Source organism: Juglans microcarpa x Juglans regia, chromosome 7D (assembly GCF_004785595.1).
Source record: "Juglans microcarpa x Juglans regia isolate MS1-56 chromosome 7D, Jm3101_v1.0, whole genome shotgun sequence".
Taxonomy (NCBI): Eukaryota; Viridiplantae; Streptophyta; class Magnoliopsida; order Fagales; family Juglandaceae; genus Juglans; species Juglans microcarpa x Juglans regia.
In genome coordinates this window covers 7,367,183-7,395,000 of record NC_054606.1, presented here as the reverse complement: position 1 = coordinate 7,395,000, position 27,818 = coordinate 7,367,183, and the positions used below count along the sequence as shown (strand labels likewise).

Here is a 27,818-nt window from a genome sequence, read left to right as displayed (position 1 = left end):
TTGAATCATGCCCCTATAGATTACTTGGGTTCACTATAAATTATGCAAAATTTCTGTGTTGGGTGTGTCATGCCCCTATGGATTTCACTACAAATTTTGCAAAACCTGACTCCCTGTGTGCGCGTGCGCGTGCGCGTGCGTGTGTTTTTCTCAAGGGCACAAGAATAACAGTTCATTAACATGTCCCTAGTAACATCTTTATATATATAATTTATGCATTCTTTCGCTTTAGGGAATTCTATGGCTTTGGAATACAATTTATTATCATGCTGTCAAATTCTGAATGTCAATCCCAGGTATGAGGCTGTTGAAATACGGGATGGGGACAAGGGAACATATCTTGGAAACAGTGTGACTAGAGCTGTTAAAAACATCAACGAGAAGATATCCAAAGCATTGATTGGTATGGATCCAACACTTCAATCTCAAATTGATCACGCCATGATAGACCTGGACAAAACGGAAAAGAAGGTAGTATTTTTCCTTTCTTATGTGATTCAATGTAATTAGGTACTTATGCAAAAATTATTATTGTGTGACATTGAAACACAATTTTATTAGACATCTGTTACATGAGTATGCTTAAAATCTGCACAGAAGAAATCATCACAATGATTTTCACATCAGGTCTGAATCTAGTTATTCTCTTTTGATAGGTCTGAATCTAGTTAATTTGAGATTTTTTTTTTTATTTTTTATAAGAGACTTCCTTAAAAAATGCAATCCAAGTACACAGAAAGTGTACAAGAAATAATTCCTTTGCAAGTTGGGCATTATTGTTTGTGAAACTTCATTAACAGGCCAATTTAGCGAACATAATATAGGACATTGATGATGAAATTATTAATGCATTTTTCTTAATGCAATGTGGAAGGGGAACCATTCTCGTTGAATACATAATGATTTGGGGTCAGATAATTCATAAAATTCAGAGTTGGTAATCCTACTCAAAGGGTTTGTTGTGTATTTGACTTTTGTCAGTATATTAATGAGTGTACTTTTTATACTACATAAATAAAATGGGTCTAATGGCCTTCAGTACCATGAATATTTTATTATTCTCCATGCAATCCTTAATTTTGATGTTATATAATTTTTTTATGGGCAAGATTGCCCATCCATTTTTTTAGCGGTGGATTTGCTTTACTTTCTGCATTTTGTTAGGCATTATGTTTCTTAGTTATAATCTTCTTGTAGAGTGAACTTGGAGCGAATGCTATTTTAGCTGTCTCAATTGCTGCATGCAAAGCTGGGGCTGCTGAAAAAGAGGTGTGGTGAAATGCAATTTTTATGTGCTTCCATTTATGTACTACTTTAAAGTTCTGAAAAAAAAAAATACTAGGTTCCCCTGTGCAAATACATTGCTGATCTTTCTGGCGAAACCAACATGACTCTTCCTGTCCCTGCCTTCACACTTATAAGCGGCGGAAAACATGCTGGGAATCATCTGTCCATTCAGGTATAACTTGGCAAGGTTTAATATCTAGATACGTCTTTTTTTTTATCATTAATCTAGATGCATGCTTATTATCATTAATCTAGATACATGCTTATTATCATTAATCTAGATACAGCTTATTGTGGTGTCTGGAGTGAGTTGTAATTTGCGTTTATTTTCTTTTTCTTTTCTTTTTTTTTTTTCGGGGTGGGGTGGGAGGAGGGGAGTTTGTCAATGCGGAGGTGCCTTTTTCCTAATTAGGCCAGTGGCTTCATATCATCAGGTTGCGTCAGGTTATTTCTCACTCATTATCCACTCCAACATTATCTGAAATACTGGCCTAAAGTACTGCATCTTATCATTTGAAGATGGACTTATCAAAAAATTTTATCATTTGAACAATAGTGTGTCCCCTACATTCTTATAGCACTTTACAGTTAAGCTTTCATGCCAAGATTTAGTGTCATTTGGAGATTCATGTATTCATATGTTTTTTTTTTTTTTAATTGCTTTTCCATGGAATACCACCATTTGGAGGAGCAAGGCTTCCTTGAGAGCTGCTTATTTGTCTGGGCTACTGTAATTGGGAAGATTCTTACTTTGGATAATATAAGAAAGAGGTGTCTTATGGTGATAGAAGGGCGTTGCATGTGCAGAAGGAATAGGGAATGCGTAGATCATTTATTTTTCCTCTGTGAGGCAGCTAGTTCATTATGGCAAGCTGCTTTTAGTCTTTTTGGACTAATATGGGTGATGCTTGAGGGGTTGGTAGATCTGTTAGCATGCTGAAAATGGCAATTTGAGAGTCATTACAATGGGTTATTGTGAAAAATGATCCTGCTTTTGATGTGGTGCATATGGAGGGAAAACAATGACTGAAATGTGAATTCGAATGGGTTGGGGGGAGTTTGTTAAACATGTCAAATTTAAGGTGGGCGATGGATCAAGAATACATTTTTGGCATGACAATTGGTGTGGTGTGGAAGATGATCCCTATCTGTATTCTATGGTGTATTTGGAAGGAACGAAACGACCGGGCGTGCGAAGATAGGGAGTGCTCTTTGGAGGAGATTAGATTACTGTTTATTAGAACTCTCTTTCTTTGGGCCAAAGCTGTAGCTTTCAATGGCCTCGATTTTCATGCTTTTCTTTTTTCTATTTATTCCCCCTAAATAGGTGTAATCTTTTGTATACTACCTGTGTACTTGGACTTTGCCTATTCGTATTAATATAATATAATCGTTTACCTATAAAAAAAATGGCAATTGGTGTGGTGAGTCAGCTCTCAAGAAAGTCTTCCCTTCACTTTTTCAGATTGCAAGGCAGCAAGATGCAACTGTGGCTGATTCTATCTCTTTTTTGAATAATCGTATTCGATGGAATGTTGATTTTTTGAGAAATGTGAATGACTGGGAAGTTAATGTTATCTCAGATTTTTTTAGTAGAATATATGAGTTGAAGATTGTCCAAGGAAGAGAGGATAGATTGATGTGAATTCATGAAGGAAATTCCAGATTTTCTGTTCATTCCTATTATAATGCATTAATCTGTCAAGGTGTATGTGATTACCCCTGGAAAAGCATTTGGAAAGTTAAGGTGCCGAGTAAGGTGGCTTTCTTCTGTTGGCTGGTGTCTCATGATAAAGTTCTGACTACGGATAATCTACGGAAGTGTGGTTTTTGTGTTGTAGATTGGTGTTCTATGTGCAAGAAAAATTGTGAATCAGTAAATCACTTGTTTCTACATTGTGAGGTGGCTAAAAGTTTGTGGCATGAGATTTTTTGAAGGATGGGTATAGCTTGGGTGATGCCTAAGCAAGTGGTGGATCAATTAGCTATTTGGAGAGGAGTTGGGAGGAGTCAATTTATTGCTACCATTTGGAAAATGATTCCTTTGTGCTTGATGTGGTGTTTATGGCTAGAAAGGAATGAGAGATATTTTGAAGACAAAGAATGGTCATTGGAAGAACTTAGGGAATTGTTTTTCAAAACTTTATGTTTATGGGCTAAGGCTATTGTAATGGATGGTGAAGATATGCTGGAGTGTATACCTCCTATGTACTTGAGCTATGCCTATTTTTGGTAATAAAACTCTTATTAATTATAAACGAGCTCTTGTCTTTTCTAGTATTAGAATGTAACTAGGTGTTTCTTTTGTATACTTCCTGTGTACTTAGACTTCGCCTATTACATTGTGTTTAATAAAAATTTTAACTTATCAAAATAATAATAATAATAATAATTAAAAAAAAACCAATGACTGAAATTTTGACGGTAGCACAAGGAGCAAGGAAGAACTCAAGGCTTTGTTTTTCAATTCCTGGATTTTCTTGATTTCTTTTCTCTCTACTTAGTTGTATCTAATGTATATTTCCTGTGTATTTTGCTGATTTATTTGTTTGTTTGTATTGATCATTAATAAAACTTATTTTACTTGTATATCTGTTGTTATTGTAACAACTACAAAGGACCCACCCGTGGGTATCCCAAGTGGTAAGGGGGAACTTGTGTGTATGAGCCCCATGTCACAGGTTCGATTCCCGCTGGGATCAAACTGCGATTTATGTGGAAGGTCATGGCAGTAGGTTGTTGTGCTAGTCTCCCCGGGGGCTTAGGTTCCATGGGTGAGCCGTAAGGGCTTTGCCATGAGGTGGTTTCCCCGTCATTAAAAAAAAAAAAAAAAATATAACTACAAATGAACTAAGAAAAGGTTGTAATGCCTTGGTCATCTCTTGCATAAATGTGCTAGGTGCTCTTCATATATCGAAAGCACTGTGAGCCATTCAAATAATTCACCGAGTTTCTTGAACTTGGTTTTTCATTTATTCCCACACTGTATATTTATTACCCAAGGGAAAAGAAACCACGAAATATGAACTTGGCCCTTGTCTCTCTTTCATGTAATTTTCATTTATCTCTTAAATGAAAAGTAAGGAAGGAGATTGAAGTACCAAATATTTCCATAGAATTGCAAATTTCCATCGAAGAAGCAACAACATTGAGTTACTGAAAATTGATGGTGTTGAATGCAAGGAAGAGCAGGTTATTGAAGAACATGTAGTAGGCTTCTTTGAGCAGCTCCTAACTGAGCAGGAGGGATGGCGGCCTACACTTGATGGCCTTGCTTTTGACGTCATTGAGGTGAATGATGTATCTTGGATGGAGAGGGGCTTTGAGGAGGCGGAGGTTTATGATGTAGTGAGGAAAATGATTAAAGACAAGGCATCGGAGCCTGATAGTTTCTCTATGGGTTTCTTTCAAACTTGTTGGGAAGTGATAAAAGAAGATCTCATGCGGGTGTTTCAGAAGCTTTTCTTGGTGGGAAAATTTGAGAAAAGCCTTAACACCACTTTTCTTGCATTGATACCAAAAAAGGTGGGGGCCATGAAGGTGGAGGAGTTTCAGCCCATAAGCTTAGTGAATGGTGTTTATAAAATAATTTCCAAAGTACTGGCGAACCGTCTAAGTGAGGTGTTGGGGCAGATCATTACAAAACCCCAAAAATGCTTTTGTAAAAAGGAGACAGATTCTTGATGCAGTTCTTATTGCCAATGAATGTCTGGATAGTAGGTTAAAGGTTGGCAAAACAGGGATCATCTGCAAGCTAGATATGGAGAAGGTGTATGATCACGTTAACTGGGAGTTCCTTCTCTACCTTCTTGGGAGGTGTGGCTTTGGGGAGAGGTGGCGGACTTGGATCCGTTGGTGCATATCAACGGCGAAATTCTCAGTGTTGATAAATGCTAAGTCCAATTGCTTTTTTCATAGCTCACGAGGCCTAAGACAAGGCGATCCGTTGTCGCCTTTGCTGTTTGTTATTCTGATGGAGGCGCTTAGTAGGATGACTTCGACATTGGCTAATAATGGTTTCGTGGATGGTTTTTTGGTCGGATCCCCTGAGAGGGGAACCATTAACATATCTCATTTGTTGTTTGCTGATGATACTCTTATCTTTTGTGAGGTGGATCAAAATCAGATTCGAGCGCTGAAGGCTTTGCTCCTATGTTTTGAAGCAGTATCCGGTTTGAAGGTGAACTTCGACAAATCAGCAATGGTGCCCATTGGAGGTGTTCTTAACCTACGACAGCTGGCTAACACGTTGGGGTGCAAGATAGCCTCACTCCCCATGACTTATCTGGGCCTTCCATTGGGGGCTCCTTCAAGAGCGTCCTCTATATGGGACACAGTGGTTGAGAAGGTAGAACGGAGGCTGGCGAGATGGAAAATGATGTATTTGTCAAAAGGTGGTAGGATGACGTTGATAAAAAGTACTCTTTCTAACTTACCAACATATTTTTTATCCTTATTTCCTTTACCTGCAAGTGTAGTGTTTCGAATTGAGAAACTCCAACGTGATTCTTATGGAGTGGAGTGGGGGAGGAGTTCAAGTTTCATCTAGTCAAGTGGGAGACGATATGCCACCCTATTTCTAATGGTGGTTTGGGCATTAGAAGTATGAGGACCTTTAATCGGGCTTTACTTGGCAAGTGGTTGTGGAGATATCATAAAGAACCAGAAGCCCTATGGAAACTGGTAATTGAGAGCAAATATGGGGATTTATGAGGGGGTTGGTGCACTAACGAAGTAAGGGGGTGTATGGAGTGGGTTTGTGGAAACACATTAGAAGAGGTTGGGAGGCCTTGAGTAGACATACTAGATTTCTTCTGGGAGAGGGCTCTAGGATCAAATTTTGGAGAGATATATGGTGTGGTAATAGTACTCTACAAGAGATATTTCCCTCATTGTTCAATATCGCTTGTGCTAAAGATGTATCAATGGCGGAAGTTATGGAGATATCTGGGGAGCAGATCTGTTGGAATATCACCTTTAGTAGAGCGGCACAAGACTGGGAGATGAGCAGTTTTGCAGATTTTTACAGCCTACTGTACTCTCTATATTACCAAGCACTCAGCAAGAAGATTTAGTGTGGTGGATACTAGATGGTAAAGGGGTATTCTCGGTTCGCTCTTTTTACAAGGCTCTCACACAAGAACCCCAAACTCAGTTTCCATGGAGAAGGCTTTGGAGAAATAAGGCGCCTCCCAAAGCAGCGTTTTTTGTATGGACAATTTCATTGGGGAAGATTCTCACAATCGACAACTTGAGGAAACAAAGGGTAATCATTGTAAATTGGTGTTGCATGTGTAGAGAAGGAGGAGAGTCTGTAAACCATCTCCTACTATATTGTAAGACTGCTGGGGTATTATGGAATGAGGTGTTGAGTAGATTAGACGTGTCTTGGGTTATGCCGGAGGCAGTGGTGGCATTGCTGGCCAGCTGGACCAATCTAAGAGGCATGCAACAGATTAAAGCCGTATGGAAGATGATCCCTATATGCATTATGTGGTGTATATGGCAGGAACGGAATGACAGGACATTTGAAGACAAGGAGAGATCGCAGAAGGAGCCGAAAGTTTTTTTCTTTAGAACACTACGTACTTGGGCCATTGCAGTTGATTTCAATGGCATGGACCTATATGATTTTCTTGTCTATAATGTGCCTACGTAGCTTAAGGCATTTTTCCTGTTTCTGACCAATATATATGGCTTTGCCGATTCTTTGATCAATAAAATTTGTTTACTTGTCAAAAAAAAAAAAACCATCAAGTTTGGTGACTTTTAATTTAAAGCTGTTTCTATGTCAAGTCTATGACATTATGTGGCTTGTGCTGGGGATGCTTCCTTCTATTTTGGAGATACCTAGTAATCTTCCCAGTGCAATGTAAGGTTTATTAGAGCAGCACATGATTGGGAGGCTGATACTTTTGCTGGATTTTGTATTCTGGTATATTTGATTAATTTGGGAAGGAGAGGTGGAGACCAAGCTTATTTTGGCTAATTCCAAGAGTGCAAGGTTCATTGTTAGATCATTCTATAATGTCCTTGTTACTCAAACAATGTCTTTCCCTAGAAGGATATATGGTGGACTAAGGTCTCTCCAAGAGCTGCGTTTTTCCTCTGGGCAACCTCTCTAGGAAAGATTCTCACCATGGACAGTCCAAGTAGAAAAAGATATTGTTGTAATTGAGTGGTTCTGCATGTGCAAGAGGAGTGGGGAGATTGTGGATCATCTTCTAATCCATTTCAAGGTAGCTACTACATTGTGGAGTGACTTTTTTGTCGTGTTGGTTTTCTCTTGGGTTATGCCTTGTAGAATGGATCTTTTTTACTCTTGGAGAAGGTTAGGTGGAAGCCCACAAACATTTTTAGTGTGGGGATTGGGAAGCGGCTCTACTTTCCAAACACAGCTGTGAACAGACTATAGAGGAGACCAAGACTTTCTTTTTTTAATTCTCTACCCCTTTCGTTTACTTTTATAGACTTTAATGGGCTTAATTTAACTCAATTTTCTTGCATCTCTTCCTCTGTCCAGATAGCTCTTTATTGTATACAACCTATGTACGTGGAGCATGTCTTTTGAGCTTTTAATGAAATTTTTATTACTTATCTAAAAAATTTAAGTCTATAGTTTCAAACCAATGCCCCGGCATCTTTATACTTTTTATCTTCCTTTGTTTTAAAACGCAGCCTTGGATGTTCACACTTGACTTCCAATCATTGTTGAGAGAATTGTTACTTAAATTAATTTTAACTTGAAATATCATCAGGAAATCATGATTCTTCCAATCGGAGCAAGCAGATTTGAGGAGGCACTGCAAATGGGCTCTGAAACCTATCATCACTTGAAGGTATATGATCCTTGTGATTGCCTTGTGAGGATCATATTGGATGTATATGCTCCTTTTTGTGCTAAGATTTAGCGGAAAAGTAGAGAACAAGCTTGATTGGAAGCTTTGAAATCTTTTCTTTCATAGTTTTTTTGTGCAAGTTTTATTGGTTGTCTACATTTTTCTTGGTGCAAACATACGATGCACCCTATGTAATCTCAGAATGAATATGAAGTTTCATCCTATGGCACTTTCTAGATGACTTAAGAATGAAGCAATTTCTGAGTGTTATCAATTGTCTTGTTATATACTCAATTTGATTGTCTGCATTGAATAGTCCAGTTGTTCTATTCATGAACAGTTGTGCATTACACGGTATTTTCCCAAAAGAATGTTTTATGGAATTTAAAAATGTTAAATGTAATGAGATGACATGCTTCCACTCATTCATTTTTTGTAATTTCTGTAATAAAAAGGCAGGCTGTTATTACCGAAAAATATGGTGCACATGGATGTAATGTTGGTGAAGATGGTGGCTTTGCTCCAAACATCTTGAGGCAAGTTTTTCTGTATATTTCAATGAAATCCACCCACTTCCTCTCCCTTTAGTCCACGAAAAAAGAATTCCAAGAAGGGAAAGGAATACTTGCCTATGCTATACATAAAACTGTGCTTTTTCTGTTTCTTAAAAGTAGCTATCTGCTCTTTTGACTTCCAAGCTTCTGTGCATCATTTTAGAGAGGCACAAGGTGTTCTTTGTATGATATATTTTTATCTATTGGCAGCTTTAGAGAAGGCCTAGATCTTGTAAAAGAAGCTATCGGCAGAACGGGGTATGATGAGAGAATAAAAATTGCACTTGATGTTGCTGCTACTGACTTTTGCATAGGTGATTTATTCTTTGCTGAAAAACTATTCCTTCAGCATATAAATTGAAATAAAAATTCGGACGTAGTTGACTATCATGTTGTTTGTTCCGTTGAGTAGTATTTTTCAGTATCCATTGCATAATAACAATTAAATGTTAAAATATTTAAGGTACATTTACGAGATACCTTGTTCTGACAGATCTCTATCCACAGTAAACACCTGCTTCCATCCTACCAAAAATTCCTATCTATTACTCCTGCACTGTGCATTGGGTCCATTTACTAGGATGTGCTTTTCTGAACGAACATTTCCCGCCCTATTATCCACTAAAGATTTGCTTTCTCTTTTCTCCATAATTAGGCACAAAGTATGATCTGCACAGCAAAGTTCCAAATAAGTCAGGGCAGAATTTCAAGTCAGGAGAGGATATGATTGAGTTGTACAAAGAACTATGTGTTGGTATATTAGCCTGTTTTCACTTCTCTCTTTTTTTTTTTTTTTTTTTTTTTCCCTCTGCTGCCTTATTTCTTCAACTATGACTTAAATGTTGTTTTCTCTTCTATGGGTTCTTAGAGTACCCGATTGTATCAATTGAAGATCCATTTGACAAGGAGGACTGGGAACACGTCAAGCAATTTTCCAGTCTTGGAATTTGTCAGGTTTGTTTTGTATTGCATTATATGCTATCTTTGGCTAGAGTCATATGTAATTTCTTTGAAATTAAATTCTGCCTACATAAGGCATGATGCTGTGGTATTAGGTCCCACATTTTGGAGGGAAATGTATATACAAGAAAGTAAATACATTTGGATGCTAGGGGTTGACTTATGTTGTGGCTTAACATCTGTGCTCAGTGTATCGTCCTCCAAACTTTACAGATGCTGTTCTGTTGGATGCCTCTGTTGCTGTTGATTTTTTTTCCCATGTTCACCTAAAAACATTTTGGCCAGATCAAATTTATTGGGTGGTTTTGCAGGTGGTAGGGGATGATTTGTTAATGTCAAATCCACAACGTATTCAAAGAGCAATACAAGAATCGACTTGCAATGCTCTTCTTCTCAAGGTATTTAGCCATCTTCATATCAAAATTTGAGGCTGTGGTATTTTTTAAGTGATTGTGGTCGTTTTGTTGATGAAATGATTGGGACCACCCTGATCTTGTGAAACGAGGACAAGGCTCTCAGTGCAACTTTCAAAGTCTGATGGTTTTCTTATTCAACTTTAGGTAAATCAGATTGGGACCGTGACAGAGGCCATTGAAGTGGTGAAGATGGCAAAGGTTGCTAATTGGGGAGTGATGACTTCTCATAGATCTGGGGAAACTGAAGATTCTTTCATTGCTGATTTATCTGTTGGACTTGCCACTGGCCAGATCAAGGCAGGTGCTCCTTGCAGAGGAGAGCGGCTGGCAAAGTACAACCAGGTACGCTTTCTATCTAGTATGCACTCATTTTTTTCTTATTGTGTTTCCAGTTACCTAACAGCTGAATTTAGAAAATCGCATTGACAGTTAGTATCAGTGTATCACTAATAGCATCTTCATCTAGATCAGTCTCAGTTTTCTTTGTCGTATTTGTAAAACATGCAGAGTGCTCTTGTTATAATTTTTTAAAAGCCAGTTTTTAGTTTTCTACTTTCTCATGCTCTTATCTTATGTTTCTAATACGGTATGCATTGATATCCAATTCTATCATCTAGGCTGGGAATTGGTCTGTGAGACGCAGAACAGTTACTGACTCAAATACTTGAAAAGAACATTAAACATTTGTGATCCGAGGATATGCTTCAGTGGATGGAACCTTATTATCCTCGTGTCTATGGTTTTTATACAAATTTAGAGTCTGGTCAGTTTTTATGGTTAAGATGGGAGGCAAATGAGATGCAAAACTTACAGCTAAGTTTCTTGCAGTTGCTTCGAATTGAGGAAGAGCTTGGGGAGCAAGCAGTTTATGCTGGTCAAGATTGGAGGGCGTCATCCTGAACAGTCCCCTCAGGTTTTACCCTAGACCGCGCCCCGCGGCATGTTTTATTGGGGGTGGGGGCTTCTTGTATTTAAAAGAGTTTGTATGTCCCATCAATTCAAGTAGATTGGGTATTCTGTTGCAACGGGTGTTCTGTTTTGCTTGTGAGTTGTGACTATTTTCCTTTTAAATTGAGTTCTTTCAACAACTTAAAAAACTAGTACATTAATTTTGGCTTCGAGTTTCACCGTACATCATTACTTCAATTTCGAGAAAGTCATGAACACTCGAGCAGGATTATTCAAGCCAGTGTCATGGATTTACTGTTTAATATTCCAACCAACTATTTATTATTCGAGTACCAAATATTTTGAAACATAATGTCACAACACCTCAGGAAACTCAGGAGAGGAGCAGGTGCTGAAAGTAGGACACGAGAATTTCACGCAGCCAAGTTACTTGGACCTTACCTCGTATAAATTAAAATCCTCATAGCCAAATGGTTAACAGTCCACTCAAATCTATTCTTGTTCATTCTGAGGTATCCAAAACTTGATATCAATTTTTCAGAAACCATAAATACTACAAACCAACAAAAATACATACGACAGTTCATTCTAATCTAAATCACAAAACATAAACAGATCCATCAGATTTGTAGAATTCTTCTAAACCGCCAATCGATTGCCCACAAAGATATAAAAACCAAGTATAAGAAACATTCTCAACTGGGTTTTAAAACAGGAAAAATTGCGTGCACGGGGGAGAGTTGAGTGCTACATAATACCTAAACTTTAGGGCCTTGTCTCGTCTTCGTCCTCTTCTATCTTTGGAGCCAAGTAGAACCTAATATAACCCATCTCTGCAATGTTGTATTCAACCACCACAGGAAGCTCTGAAGACAAGCTAATCGTAACCATGCTCGACAAAGGGGTTGCCTTCGTAAAGGAATTCATATACCTCAGCGCAAATGTCAATGACACTGGCTCATTCATCTCTATGATTGTTGCTTCTTCCGGCTGCAAATTTCAGGTAAGTCAATCAAACTCGGATGGAACTAAAGATGCAGTAATACCCATGTACACGTTTTCATCAAGCCACTTCCTGGTGATAAGATTGTATCAATAACACTGGAGAAACAAACAACTATACCAATATACCATACCTTGTCTACCGTGGTATTCTGCCTGCAAACAATATTTGCTGTTCCAATATCACCTCTTGTGGAGAACTTCACACCTTCCTTAGTCACAGAGATGACAACTGCAAGTACAAATAGCCCAATATGTTTAGAGAAGTACACAATGGGATGAACACTTGAAAAAAAGAATTACAAACTCACAAGTCCAACAACAAACCCACAGTACCAGTGTCACCAATACTGCTGAGATCTTTGCAAATCCTAGCAAACTCGGCTGAAGGCATCCGAACAATAGCATGGTATTCTGCCTCTGGAATTCCAAGGTGCTCGCTATCAATGTCCATCAGCTTCATCTCAAAATCAGAAATCTTGTCTTGCGCTTTTATCCATCCCCGAATGGGCAGCAGAACAATCAACCACACAAGCACATGTCAGATAAATCAGAGTTAATTGTTCTTTTTTTTCCCTTTCCAAATTATAGCATGCTTATACAGTTTTGAGCCACTGGTAATTAAAAAAAGGGTTAAAAGTATAAAATGCAATCTCTCCTCGACTCCTTTTTCATAAATCATAACAGGAAAAACGATTTTGTTGTTTAGATTCCAACTAGCATTCATCCTTTAGATTTCCCAGAAGACCTTTCGTTTTTAAAGAAAGGGGAACATAGAAGAGAATTGAATTGACAGAAAGATCTTAGCCATCAGTTTCTCACTGAGAAAACAGAGTCAAATAAAGTAAGTACGAATTGAAACTTATATGTACTGGTGCCCTTATATTTCTAAGGCTTAATTAACCTCAACTAAATTTGTTTTCTAAGCAATAAACCATGACTGAATGGAACTACATAATAGTCTGATGGTCAAATAATAATAGTAATTTCTTCTCGAAGCCCTTCTGACATTATAGGATTACAAATTGCATCTCTCTTTCTTACAACGTGTTCACAGCAACCAAACACAGCAAATTGTCTTGAGAATCTACAAATCAACCAACCAGCAATTTGGAATAGCAGGACTATACCCCACTTAATTTTAGTACAAAAGCCCCAACTGCCACTAAAGCCCTAGGATTTTCAAAATCGAACCTAAAAAAATGAAGGATCTCAAGAGCCCAAAAAAAAAACACTTACTGGGGCTCTCGAACATGAAGGTGACGGTGTCGCTACCATCGTCGGCCTTGATGGTGATGATATCATCGTTTCCAGCGCACTTTAGCATCTTCGACATGTTGTTGAGGTTCATGCCCATGGAGATGTTACGGTCACAGCGGTAGTGCTCGAAGCCCTCGGATCTAAGGAGCAGAGCAACCAGAGCAACATGACTCGAGTCCATGGCCTGGAGCGAGAACCCAGTGGCCGAGCAGTCAAAATTGGCATCGTTAACCAAGTCTTTGATGGACTCCATAACCTTCTTCATGAGCGAGCCCTGTACTAGACGGAGTTCCAACATCTTCTTGGATTTTTCCTGAGGCTTAGGATTAGGGTTAGGGTTAGGGTTTGAGCTTTTGCGAGGGAAATGCCGAGATACGAAAAAGGCGGGTAGATTTTCGAGCGGAGTGACGGGGTCTAAATGCGGACGGGCGGGGCGGATTATATAGCGTCAGAGGTATAGTGGGAAAGTCTTTTGAATTCTGTAGGGTTCAATTAGCGGGTTTGGAGTGTAACTTCGTTCCCGCCATACGATTTCCGCAAAGCGTATATTTGATTATTTAATATCTGAAAAAAATCTATATATCACGGATAAATATTTAATATCTATATATCTTATATAAAAAAATTCACACATTGATATAATGTAATGCGATCTATCATATTATAAAATATATATAATATATCGTATTAAGTTATCTCAGCTTATCAACTTTTGATTTATTTAAACAATTAAATCTTAAAAGGGATGTAAAGTGAAACATATTGATAGTTTATACTTTATAATGTAAATTGAAGAAATAGTGAGAGTCTGTTCGAAGTTAAATATTAAAATAGTAATAATAATTTGTTTAATCAGTAAATCTAAACCTTAAGAAGCCATATGTAACGATATTAAAAACAACAAAAAAAAAGTAATAGTTTTGAATTTTTAAAACAAGTAGAATTAATATATAAAAAAAAAATTCAAAGTGTTTTGGGGTGGGACAGTCCCATTCCTAGATATCGGAAGGGAGGAGGACAACCACCATGGATGAGGGATCCACTCCACTATTGTTAATTGAAAACGGAGAGGGGGGCTCTTGGGTGTTGCCATGACCAGAATCAGCAGAACTTGAGGATTATGAATATAATATAGATAATAAAAATCTACTTCTTCCTATCAACTTAAATTTTTTAAACAGGTGATGAATTCACATGCTATTAGAACAGAGATCATGAGTTTGAGCATTAATTCCACACTCTATCCAATTAATTATATATTTAACACTTGGGCCCACTCATTAATGGAAAGTCTGACTCACACGTGAGGGAGAATATTGAAGTCTTGATTTGATTTTCATAACTTTTGGGATAAGTGATGATTTCACATGGTATCAGAGCAGAGGTTCTGAGTTCAAACCTTAACTCTATACTTTATCCCATTTAATTGAATATTCCATGTATTAGATCCACTCATTAATGAGAGGGAATCTTGTAGGGGTGACAATATGTGACACGACTCATTAATCCAACATGAACACGACATGATAATAATTGGTTTAAGTTTAGCTTAACGGGTTCGGGTCAAAACGGGTTGACCCGTTAAGACACGATTGCTTGACGGGTTGATAACGGGTCAACCCGTTATGACCAATTAAGAAAGTTAAAATTACAATTATATCCTTATACCTAAAAGTAAAATTGTTGATATTTTAATTTCAATATTTTTATTGTTTGGATTGTAATTTTGGACTTGTAGTTAGTTTTATATTTTTTATAAATATTGTGATTTTAACATTTATAAAAAATTATGCTAAACTTAAACGGGTTAATTTTGGAGCTATTCAATCCATTTACATTACTGGGTTGAAACGAGTCAGGTCGTGTTAACCTACTTCGTAGTATTTACTAACGGGTCAAAACAGATTGATATGACATGACCCGTTATGTTAATGGGCCGTGTTAGGATTTGAGATTTTGACACAATAAGCTTAACGGGTCGTGTTTGAGTTAACCCATATAGTATAATTAATATACATGCCTTGACACGATACGAATACGGTCTGTTAACACGATTTGACACCCCTAGAGTCTTGTTCGCATGTAAGGGGTCGCGAAATATTAAGAATATAATATAAATAATTAAATTTATCTCTTTTCATTTGTTTAAGTGTTTTTTGGACAAACAGTAATTTCATAGTGTTAGCGTCGTGTTTCGCTCGCCTTTGGGGCGGGTTCTAGAAACTTGGGTTTTCGGGCTGTCACCTCCACACTTTAAGCAAACATGGAGAATGGGGGTATTGGTGGTGGCCGGAGAGTCTTTGATGCTAAAGTCAGTATATCTCCTTAATAGTTTGTGTGTAAGTTTAAAGGAATCAGAGAGAGTTTTTCGTACCTGGGGGCCGTCTTTTTATGCTAGGTTTCGGGAGATGATCACCCATCTTGATTATGTCATTTCCACTATTTATTTGTCATAATCCTTTAATGTGGCGTTGCTTCTGGGATGGCGTCATTAATGCGGCATGAAGTCCAGGTAGTAGTGTCATTAATGCGGCGTGGCTCCATGACTCAGTTTACTCTAGAAAAATCAATAATGTTGATGTGTTATTGTAACACTCTCTTTCTGTAGGCTAGGAGTATCACGTGTTTTCATAAAAATATTTCAGCAAGAGATCTCATTTTTAATAAAATAAACACTTATTTCATAAAAAAAAATTATTTAATATAAACATGTCTCCATATAATTTCAAATAGAATAAACTATAAAAAAATAGTTTATTCTAAAAAGTCTGTGTAACACCCCGTATTTCAGTGTATTTTTACTGAAGGATTATTTTTGATTGTTCAAAAATTTATCCTCTTATTTTAAAATTGGTTGGATTTTTAGTAAGTTTATTTCTATGATTTTATTTGGTGAAAATTATTTTTTTGTGCTTTCCAAATATTTATTTATTATTATGCATTTAAATTGCTTTTAATATTTAAATTAATTACTGTGGGATTTAATTATTTCAATTTGACTTTACCATTACGTTTAAATTATTTTATTTAACTTGTGGTTTTAAAATCGTCTCCGTTGGATCTTTTTTGTGACCCAAGTTATGAGGATTGGACCTCATTTCTTTTCCTCCATTTTTTCTTTCCTTCCTTTTTCTTTTCTTTCTTTTCTTTTTTTTTTTCCTCATTTCCTCTCCTCTCCAGCGCGACCTCTCTCTCTCCTCTCCTCCGCCCGTTTCCTTCGTCTCCTCCCAGCGCCGCCGTCGCGCCGCCGTGCGCGACACCGCCCAGCCGACCAGCTCCCCTCCCTCCGGCGACCTCACCTCCCAAACCTCAGCCCCTACCTCGCCGCCGGTAGCCCACACGCCCCCCACGAAGTCGCGGGCCACCTTCACGCCAGCGCCGCCGTGAGCCGGCGGTGGCCCTCACCGCCCAGCCCATTAGCTTCCCCGGCCGCCGGCGACCTCACCCCACCAATCTCACCTCCATCCGTGCCGCCGTTAACCACCAGTAGCTCTTCGAAGCCGCGGCACTCCTTCCGCCGTTGCGCCGCCGTCGCACCACCATTGGCCACCATCTTCCTACCACTTCATCCCCGACCTCTTGGCAACCCATTGGACCCAACCCCACCTCCGATCCGTCACCGGTGAAGCTCCACCAACTACATTTCCGATTTGGGCATTTTGGTCTTCTACCGCCCATTCCGCCGCCACCCACGGCAAACCACCGCCACCATTGGCTTCACCGACCTCCCTAGGCCCTACCCTATCAATCTTGGGTCTTCGTTTGTCCTCGTTGAAAAGTTGGTAATTGTGACCCACGGCCACAGTGTATTTTACACTGTGGTGTTGCTCAGAAATCACCACTTGCAACTTCGAGATCCTCCGGAAATTATTATATTGCACTGTAAGTATTTTCCTTAAAGAACTTTCGTGATTTAAATATATTTTTGCACTAACGCATATTATCTGTGAATTGGGTTGTTTTGCCGGACTGAGTCCGAGGAGTTTCGGGGGTTGGATGGATTGTGGACGGAGTTGTGTTTGTTTGCATTGTGAATTGTGGTTGTTGGTTATGACTTGTTCACGTACATCGCATATTGCATGCATGATCATGTTTGTAAAGAAAACTGGGTTTTCGTGTATTGCATACATGTTTATGTATTTATTGGATTTGGATTTTCATGTGAGTAAAAGGAAAGAGACTGTAGGGATGGTGGTAAGCAGGGATGGTGGTTGTGTCCCGCCTGTGATTCCCGCCTACAGTGCTCTGTTAAGTATTTATTGTGTGTAAAGGAACTGTAGGGATGGTGGTAAGCAGGGATGGTGGTAGAGTCCCGCCTGTGATTCCCGCCTACGGTGCACGCGTTAGGGATGGTGGTAAGCAGGGATGGTGGTTGTGTCCCGCCTGTGATTCCCGCCTACGGTGCACGCGGTAGGGATGGTGGTAAGCAGGGACGGTGGTAGAGTCCCGCCTGCGATTCCCGCCTACAGTGTCCGATAATTGGATTGTTTGTGTGAATCATTTTATGGGAAAATGTGTTACGGATATTTTGGGCCAAAATGGGATTTTTGGCGTGTGTTGGAAATAACCATTTTTCTGGGAAAAAATGGTATTTTATGGTTAACTGTATTTTGCTATATTGTTGGTTGCATTAATGTATTTTTATCCCGAGAGTTGTTTGGTTTATACTTACCTGTGGTACCATTTTATGGTATCGCAGATTTTGATGCAGATGGTGATGACGAGCCTTAGCTTGGCTCTGTTGGAGGAGTGATCTGGGATTGCTCCTGTTTAGTGAGTTATGTGTTTTTATCAGTTTACGTATTTACCTTTTGTATTATATTTGGGATGACTGTATAATTTTTAAAGATAAATTGTTTTAAATATTTGTATTTAAATTCTGGTACTTAGTTGACTATCCGCTGCGTTATTATATTTGTACACTGTTGCATGTACACACACTGGCACTTCGTTGGGATGTGTGACCGTGTTGTCACCATCCTGGCGTCTCGATCCCTGTGTATTTATATAAGGGGATTGGGGGCGCCACAGGTGGTATCAGAGCAGTTCGGCTCTGGGTAAAACCACATGTCCCATAGGTGTAGTACCAGAAAATTTTAAAATTTTGATTTGAAATTATTTTGTTGGGAGTACATTATTTTAATTTATTTATTTTAATTGTACGTTAATTGTTTGTTATTTATCTTATTTTTGTTATTTTAGTTTATTTAGTTATTTTATTATATGGCAGGTAATTTTACTTGTTTCAATTATTTTCTTGTGTACTATTTCATTTGTTTTATTCCTTTTATCTTATGATATTTTATTTTGTTGGTTTTATTTTATTTTATTTTATTTTATTTTATGTGATATGGTTGTATTTTAATTTATTTTACTATAATTATATTTTTTAGTTTGTTTTAAACTGATAGTGGGGTTAAGGGTTACGCTATGGCAAGAAAATGGTACGACCAAGAAGGCAAGCTAATGAGCCCGAGGATGAATTACCGAGGGGTGATGGAAATTATGCCATGGCGAGGGCGTTGAATAGGATGACGGAGTTTCTTCAGCAGAATTTTCGTCCACAGCAAGGAGAGCAGTTCAGGGCGATGCAGGCCGGGTGCACCTATGAGCGCTTCTTAGCGCATAGGACCCCTGCTTTTTCTGGTGAAGAGGATCCATTACGGGCTAGAAGGTGGATTCAAGATCTGGAAAGAACGTTTGAAGTCTGTGGATGCACTGAGGCCCAGAGGGTATTATATGGGAGCTATATGCTGCAAGGTGAAGCGGCGAATTGGTGGGAGACCAAGCGGTCACTTTTAGAGATGGAGTTGGGATCCTTGGCTGCTGTGTCTTGGCAGCGTTTTAAGAAAGAATTTGATGATCGATTCTTTCCTGTTTCGGTGAGACGGCAATTGGCTCGTGATTTCAATAATTTGGTTCAAGGAGACATGACTGTCGAGCAGTATGCCAGGAAATTTATGGAGCTTGGGCGGTTTGCTCCTCACCTCATTGCTACGGAAGAGATGCGGGCTGAACGTTTCCAAGAAGGGTTGCGCCCTCAAATCCGCAGGCAGGTCGCATGCTTGGAAATCCAGAACTTTCAGAGGTTGGTCAATGTGGCCTCAATTGCTGAGCGAGAGCGAGGTGCTGTGGTAGATTCCCCTCCGGGTAAGAAGCGACTGAACGTTGATGGTGAAGGGAGCAGCTCCGGGTTGCCACAGAAGTTTGTGCAAAGGATCGGGGCCAGAGCGCAGGCAGCTTCCGGTATACGTATTGGGGGTCGAGCTCCAGTTTGTGGTAGATGTAATAGAGCCCACGAGGGCGAGTGTCGTCAGGGTTGGAACCAGTGCTTTGAGTGTGGTCAGACAGGACACTTTGCTCGTGAGTGCCCTAATTGGACCCAAGGAAATCAGGGTGGTCATCGCGGTGGTAGGACTAATCAGAGGCAACTAGTTCAGGCTCGGGTGTATGCAGTGACTCCTGGTAGTGCTGGCGACGAGATTCCAGGGACTCAGGACGCTGGAGTTACGGCAGGTATGGGTCTAATCTTACCTTTCGTAATGGATGCCATGTGTGGTTTATTCTTGGGTTTTGGAAAGTTATGCAAGTTGTATCCATGCCCGTTGGGTGTTGGAGGTTGTGTGATTTTCTTAAGAGTGTTCTGGTTGTATTTGGTATCCTGCTTTAGAGTGATGATTGGCCTTACAAATTTCGAGGACGAAATTTTATTTTAAGGGGGGGAGGATGTAACACCCCGTATTTCAGTGTATTTTTACTGAAGGATTATTTTTGATTGTTCAAAAATTTATCCTCTTATTTTAAAATTGGTTGGATTTTTAGTAAGTTTATTTCTATGATTTTATTTGGTGAAAATTATTTTTTTGTGCTTTCCAAATATTTATTTATTATTATGCATTTAAATTGCTTTTAATATTTAAATTAATTACTGTGGGATTTAATTATTTCAATTTGACTTTACCATTACGTTTAAATTATTTTATTTAACTTGTAGTTTTAAAATCGTCTCCGTTGGATCTTTTTTGTGACCCAAGTTATGAGGATTGGACCTCATTTCTTTTCCTCCATTTTTTCTTTCCTTCCTTTTTCTTTTCTTTCTTTTCTTTTTTTTTTCCTCATTTCCTCTCCTCTCCCGCGCGACCTCTCTCTCTCCTCTCCTCCGCCCGTTTCCTTCGTCTCCTCCCAGCGCCGCCGTCGCGCCGCCGTGCGCGACACCGCCCAGCCGACCAGCTCCCCCTCCCTCCGGCGACCTCACCTCCCAAACCTCAGCCCCTACCTCGCCGCCGGTAGCCCACACGCCCCCCACGAAGTCGCGGGCCACCTTCACGCCAGCGCCGCCGTGAGCCGGCGGTGGCCCTCACCGCCCAGCCCATTAGCTTCCCCAGCCGCCGGCGACCTCACCCCACCAATCTCACCTCCATCCGTGCCGCCGTTAACCACCAGTAGCTCTTCGAAGCCGCGGCACTCCTTCCGCCGTTGCGCCGCCGTCGCACCACCATTGGCCACCATCTTCCTACCACTTCATCCCCGACCTCTTGGCAACCCATTGGACCCAACCCCACCTCCGATCCGTCACCGGTGAAGCTCCACCAACTACATTTCCGATTTGGGCATTTTGGTCTTCTACCGCCCATTCCGCCGCCACCCACGGCAAACCACCGCCACCATTGGCTTCACCGACCTCCCTAGGCCCTACCCTATCAATCTTGGGTCTTCGTTTGTCCTCGTTGAAAAGTTGGTAATTGTGACCCACGGCCACAGTGTATTTTACACTGTGGTGTTGCTCAGAAATCACCACTTGCAACTTCGAGATCCTCCGGAAATTATTATATTGCACTGTAAGTATTTTCCTTAAAGAACTTTCGTGATTTAAATATATTTTTGCACTAACGCATATTATCTGTGAATTGGGTTGTTTTGCCGGACTGAGTCCGAGGAGTTTCGGGGGTTGGATGGATTGTGGACGGAGTTGTGTTTGTTTGCATTGTGAATTGTGGTTGTTGGTTATGACTTGTTCACGTACATCGCATATTGCATGCATGATCATGTTTGTAAAGAAAACTGGGTTTTCGTGTATTGCATACATGTTTATGTATTTATTGGATTTGGATTTTCATGTGAGTAAAAGGAAAGAGACTGTAGGGATGGTGGTAAGCAGGGATGGTGGTTGTGTCCCGCCTGTGATTCCCGCCTACAGTGCTCTGTTAAGTATTTATTGTGTGTAAAGGAACTGTAGGGATGGTGGTAAGCAGGGATGGTGGTAGAGTCCCGCCTGTGATTCCCGCCTACGGTGCACGCGTTAGGGATGGTGGTAAGCAGGGATGGTGGTTGTGTCCCGCCTGTGATTCCCGCCTACGGTGCACGCGGTAGGGATGGTGGTAAGCAGGGACGGTGGTAGAGTCCCGCCTGCGATTCCCGCCTACAGTGTCCGATAATTGGATTGTTTGTGTGAATCATTTTATGGGAAAATGTGTTACGGATATTTTGGGCCAAAATGGGATTTTTGGCGTGTGTTGGAAATAATCATTTTTCTGGGAAAAAATGGTATTTTATGGTTAACTGTATTTTGCTATATTGTTGGTTGCATTAATGTATTTTTATCCCGAGAGTTGTTTGGTTTATACTTACCTGTGGTACCATTTTATGGTATCGCAGATTTTGATGCAGATGGTGATGACGAGCCTTAGCTTGGCTCCGTTGGAGGAGTGATCTGGGATTGCTCCTGTTTAGTGAGTTATGTGTTTTTATCAGTTTACGTATTTACCTTTTGTATTATATTTGGGATGACTGTATAATTTTTAAAGATAAATTGTTTTAAATATTTGTATTTAAATTCTGGTACTTAGTTGACTATCCGCTGCGTTATTATATTTGTACACTGTTGCATGTACACACACTGGCACTTCGTTGGGATGTGTAACCGTGTTGTCACCATCCTGGCGTCTCGATCCCTGTGTATTTATATAAGGGGGATTGGGGGCGCCACAGTCTGGAACTTAATCAACTGTTCCAACTAAGCCTGGCCCGCTTGCTCGTACTCGTCATCATGCTTACCTAAGGTGGTTTAAAAAACATAAAAAAAAAAAACTAAAATGAATCGATGACTCAGTAAAAAACCCATCATAACGTAAACATACTTAAATAAAAGGTTTTTCATAAAATATTTTATGCTAAGAATTAAAATCACGACTGATCATACTGATATTTATGTTATGTATGACTGATTTATCTGAATTGACTTACTGATTTGATTTACCTGGCTGGCCAATATACTTAACCTTATATGCAAGATTGTGCACTAACTTTCTCTGCTGCAGCAAAGGAAGCCAACTGTGTAGTACTCTGGCGTACTACAGTGGACCACACTTGAGTCTTATGATACCTTACGTGTCTTATGTCACGTGAGATGAATAAGATGGATAATACATACATAACTATACAACTCGGAATGAAACAAGATGAATGGTGTGCTTGCAAATATGATGACATATGTGATACGTAAACACTGACTTCTAAAGAATCGACTTTAATAATAATATATATAACTATCTAATGTATGCTAATCATAATTTATAATCAAACTACTTATGTCAAAACATTGATTCTGAATATTCTCTTCATAACTCGTTACCTAAAAGAAATAGTATACATCACTAACAATTTTAAGAATCTATCATAACGCTCCATTTAATATTTGAATTCGTACTATAGAAAATAATAATTTTAATAACTACTCTGTTATGTCTAAAATAAATACTATTATCATTTTAAAACTTCATCTACCTTACTGTACTGACTGCCTTTTCGTAGGCAACTTGATTAATGACTTCTAGGAAAAGCAACTTGATTAATGACTTCTAGGAAAAGCAACTTGACTAATGTCAGGGAAGAAAAAATTACACGGCAAATTGAGGCTAAATGGCACTTGCCGTAAATATAAAGGATTGTACATAAATTTGACTAGTAGAGACAAATCTAAGAAAAAGACAAAGACGGAGTATTCTGGAACAAGGAAAAAAAATGAAACAAAGATAAAACTTAGGGCACTAATGTAATTATATCAACAACGAGACTCAGGTTTTTTTTTTCCTCTCTTTAGGAGATGGAAACTGAAGTTAAAATATATGGTTTAAACGTCAAGTTGGTGATACACGACAAAACTCGGAGGGTAGTTTTTTTTTTTTTTAATTAACCCAGAGCAACATGGATATTTTGGGAAGGAAAATGCTATTTTGACACTAAAATTTGACACTTTATCTCGACATCTCTTTTATTTTTATTTTTATTTTTATTTTTATTTAATGGTTAAGAAAGTAACTATTAGTGTATTGATATTTTTATTTTTTAAATTTTTTTAAAATGTTAAAAAAATAAGAATAAAAAATTATTTTAAACTAGCAGTCACTTTGAGTGGTGCTACTCAGGCGAAGTGGCACCACTCCAAAGTTTTTAATCACAAAATGCAAAATGTAGAAGAAGAACCGAAGAAACAGAGACACCATCGGAGACGGATTTGGGACTCACTGAGAGAGGAGGCTGAACGTGGTGCTGGCTCTGGCTACAGGGAGTCATGTTGGCACAATGGAAAATGAGGAGTGAAGTAGAAGACTGCAGTGGAGTTATGGGGAAGGTTATGGTGATGCTATGAAAATGAAAGTTTGTAAGAAACTCTGGGTTGTAAGGCAGAAAGGAAGAAGGTAACAGAAAATAACTACTATTGGCACATCAAAACGGTGCGTGGAAGAGTTTTGATGAAATGGTGCGTGGAAGCTTGACATGGGCAGTGGTGTTTTCACTAGATACGACATCATATTAGATGTATTTCTGGAATAAAATGATGCATTGTAATGAGAGTAGCCATAGATATAAAAAGATGCTTTTAGTGTATTCTGAATTCAGTTTTGGATGTTAAGTGAACTGTTTTGGAGTTTGAGAGATTACTCGAAAATCTCTTCCAAGAAATGATAATGGTTTCTTGGTTTTCATCTTGAGTTCTTGAAATGGTTCTTCATTTGTTCTTGAGTTTCTTAATTGTTCTTGATCACCATTATGGTTACTTGGCTGGTGGAGAAGCAGGTACATAATAACTGGTATCAATAGAGGACGATCCTCTTATGCCAGAGAACACATGTGTAGCAACTCTGAATGCACAACAAAAACAAGAAGGTACTTTGAGGTAGCAAGAAACAGTTGTGAAACAATTGGAAGAACACTATCATGCTATCAATGGAAATACGGGCATGTTAGACCAACTTACCCGATATGCTTCGAACTTTAGTATAACATCAACATGTTAATTTTATTCCCAATGGTTCTGGTGGGGATAGAGAAGAGAATCATGAAGAAGAGGATTATGGGAGAAGTTTGTATCGTGAGGAGAGGTTGCCCAAGGGAATTAGATTAGACTTTCCACATTTTGATGGGTCTAATCCTACAAAACCACCCAGTACTTTGAATTTCATCAGATATTGATGAATCACAGGCTCTTGATGGCCTCATATCACATGGAGGGTGAGACCCTTGTGTGATATCAAGATGCTGTTGATTGTGGCATCTTTACAAGTTGGGATTCTTTTGTGAAGGGCCTTCAAGTTAGATTTGGCCCTACGACCTATGATGATCCTATGGAGGCTTTGACACGTTTAAAACAGTTCTCATATGTGGCTGTTTATAAGGCACAATTTGAGGCTCTATCGAATAAATTGAAGGGATTATCTGAAAAACACAAGTTGAGTTGTTTTATGGGTGGGTTGAAAGATGAGATTTGATTGCCTGTTCGAGTGCTCAATCCCATTAATTTGAATGCTGCCTTTGGCCTTGCTAAGATTTAAGAGGAATATTTGTTGGCTTCAAGGAAGTCTTGGAGGAACAATGTAGTGTATGCGAGTAAAAATCATTCTGAAGTGGGAGAGGACAATACTAAGAAATAGAGGAGTAAAGTGCCTATAAAGAATATTTTCTCATCTCAAATGGATGAGAAAAGGTGGAAGAGCCTCTGTTATCATTGTGATGAGAAGTAGAGTCCAACCCACTTGTGTAAAAATCCCAAAGTGTACTTATTGCAAGTTGAGCATGATGATCTTCAGCAGCCTGTATTAGAGGAAAGTGAGGGGCCAAGGGTTGATTTGCAGCAGCCGACCAATGTTGAAGAATTGCAAGAAGATGAGGCTGGGGGTTTAGAGGTTTCTATCAAAGCAATTTCAGGTTGTTCTAATAATAATACTATGAGATTGCGTGGTAGAATTGAGACATGTGCTGTGGAAATTTTGGTAGACTCGGGGAGTACACACAATTTCTTGGATTCTTTAGTGATTCAAGAAGCTAAACTCAAGTTTGAAGAGGTGAAGAAATAATTAGAATCCAAGGGTCAAAGTTTTCAGTGCCTTTTCATGTGTTAACTCTAGGGGGTGTGATATAGTTCTTGGGGTTCAATAGCTTAAAACTTTGGGCTCTATCCAATGGGATTTTACAGATATGTCTATAAGTTTCAAAGCGTTAACACCAAAGCGTTGAAGTTTGACTTTGTGAGGAAATAATGGTGGCTTTTACAATTGATGCCTATGGATGAGAAGTTACCTGATGAGAATCCTAAAGGTGTGATGATTGAATTACTCAGTGTGTACAAAGATGTCTTTGTAGAACCTGTGGGCTTACCACAAAAAAGAGCCTTTGATCACCCAATCAACTTCAAGAAGGGCACTACTCCTATATCAGTACGGCCATACAGGTATCCTCATTATAAAAAATCTAAAATAAAAAAGATAGTCCATGATTTGTTGTAATCTGGGGTGGTGAGACCCAGCTAGAGCCCATTTTCTTCACCTGTTTTATAAGTAAAGAAAGCTGATGAGACTTGGCGTATGTGCCTAGACTATCGTGCACTTAATCAATAAACCATCAAAGACAAGTTTCCAATACCTGTCATTAATGAGTTGCTTGATGAGCTTTTTGGAGCCAGGGTGTTTTCCAAGTTGGATTTGAGGGCTGGTTACCATAAGATTCATGTTAGAAAAGAAGATATCTAAAAACCAGCCTTTATAACTTATGAAGGCCATTATGAGCTCTTGGTTATGCCATTTGGCCTCACAAATGCCTCTGCAATTTTCCAATGGTTGATGAATGACATGTTTAAACCCTTTTTGAGAAAGTTTGTGTTAGTTTTTTTTTTTTTTTTTTTTTAATGATATATTGGTGTATATTCAGAATGTGGTTGACCATCTCATGCACATCAGAACTGTCTTGGAGGTGTTGAAGTAGCATACTTTATATGTTAAAATGTCAAAATGTAAGTTTGGTGTTAAAGAGATAGAATATATGGGTTACATCATTTCTGGAAAAAGGGTGCAACTAGATTCTTCTAAAACAACAGTTATGGTGCAGTGGCCTGTACCTAAAACCTTGAAATCTTTGAGAGGGTTTTTAGGTTGAGCAGGCTACTATAGGGAATTCATAAGGAGTTATGGGTCTATAGCAACTTCATTAACAGAACTGTTAAAGAAGAATTCTTTTCATTGGGGTGAAGAAGCTGCTGCAACTTTTGAGATGTTGAAGAAGACTGTTAGTAATCCTCCTGTTTTGGGGTTACCAGATTTTACTAAAGCATTCATTATTAAATGTGATGCTTCTGGAGTAGGGCTTGTGGTAGTATTGATGCAAGAAGCTCAACCTATTGCCTTTTACAGTAAGACTTTGAAAGGGAAGGTTTTACTTCTGTCAACATATGACAAAGAGTTGTTGGCTCTAATTTCTGTAGTTCAGAGATGGAAGCTTTACTTGTTGGGGCATCCTTTCAAGAGTAAAATTGATCAACAAGCCTTGAAGATTTTGGTAGAACAAAAGATTTGAATTGAATCTCAGCACAAGTGGATATCCAAATTGATTGGATATGATTTTACAGTTGATTACAAAAGAGGGAATGAAAATCTAGTGGCTGGTGCTCTTTCTAGAAGGAATGAGGAAGAGCCAACAACTCTTGCACTCAATCTCCTTTCCAACCCTCTTGTGGATTGAAGAAGTGAAGGGTAGTTATTTTTTATGTCCTAAAATTTTTGAGATTGTTTTTAAACTGCAGCAGGGACAAGAAGGCCCAAAGCATTTTTCTATGCAATAAGGCTTGTTGCTAGGGCTGTAAATGAACCAATCTATTTGATAGCCCGTTTGATTAAACTTGAATCGAACTCGACTCGTTAAAAAAAAAAGTTCGTTCGTGAAAACAGATACCCGCTCAAATTGTAAATGACACATACTCGACAAAACTTGACTCGATCCGGCTAAAGCTCGTTAAGACCCGCTCGTTTATGCTCGAATCTACTCGTTAGCTCGACTTGATTAAAATTCATTCATATATTGATAAATATATATATATATATATACACCTATGTATATATACATATATATATGTATTAGCTAATAATATAAGTATACCGCTTTTATAATTAAATATATAATATGTAATCTAATTACTTATGTCTATATAGTGAATATACTTCATAAGTATATTTTATAATTTGTATAATAATTAGTCGATAAAATTTAGTAATTTCAGATACTAATATGAGAGAACCATATATGAAATAGATATATGCTATCAT

At 38.8% G+C, this 27,818-nt stretch overlaps 2 protein-coding genes across 2 annotated transcripts in view; one reads left to right on the top strand and one right to left on the bottom strand.

Annotated features, from left to right (window-relative positions):
* Positions 1-11,175, top strand: part of LOC121239084 (cytosolic enolase 3) — a 12,419-nt gene extending 1,244 nt beyond the window's left edge. Inside the window, exons 3-13 of the mRNA XM_041136215.1 lie at positions 297-471; positions 1,198-1,269; positions 1,343-1,459; positions 8,046-8,126; positions 8,586-8,662; positions 8,891-8,994; positions 9,336-9,434; positions 9,549-9,634; positions 9,952-10,038; positions 10,201-10,398; positions 10,885-11,175. Coding sequence (XP_040992149.1) covers positions 297-471; positions 1,198-1,269; positions 1,343-1,459; positions 8,046-8,126; positions 8,586-8,662; positions 8,891-8,994; positions 9,336-9,434; positions 9,549-9,634; positions 9,952-10,038; positions 10,201-10,398; positions 10,885-10,956 — 1,168 coding nt within the window. The 3' untranslated portion in view covers positions 10,957-11,175. The remainder of the gene's footprint in view (positions 1-296; positions 472-1,197; positions 1,270-1,342; positions 1,460-8,045; positions 8,127-8,585; positions 8,663-8,890; positions 8,995-9,335; positions 9,435-9,548; positions 9,635-9,951; positions 10,039-10,200; positions 10,399-10,884) is intronic.
* A 259-nt stretch (positions 11,176-11,434) lies between these two features.
* LOC121239085 (proliferating cell nuclear antigen) lies at positions 11,435-13,741 on the bottom strand. The gene is made up of 4 exons (XM_041136216.1): positions 13,207-13,741; positions 12,304-12,456; positions 12,102-12,199; positions 11,435-11,955 (listed from the first exon to the last, which is right to left on the bottom strand). The coding sequence occupies exons 1-4, from the start codon at positions 13,523-13,525 to the stop codon at positions 11,731-11,733; spliced, it is 795 nt and encodes a 264-aa protein (XP_040992150.1). The 5' UTR covers positions 13,526-13,741; the 3' UTR covers positions 11,435-11,730.
* Positions 13,742-27,818: the final 14,077 nt, after the last annotated feature.

Coding starts and splice junctions, on each gene's coding strand:
- LOC121239085 (XM_041136216.1), bottom strand. CDS start 13,525: ATGTTGGAACTCCGTCTAGTACAGGGCTCGCTCATGAAGAAGGTTATG. Junction 12,457..13,206: donor CTTCATGTTCGAGAGCCCCA/GTAAGTGTTTTT, acceptor GATGGATAAAAG/CGCAAGACAAGATTTCTGAT. Junction 12,200..12,303: donor CAGCAGTATTGGTGACACTG/GTACTGTGGGTT, acceptor TTGTACTTGCAG/TTGTCATCTCTGTGACTAAG.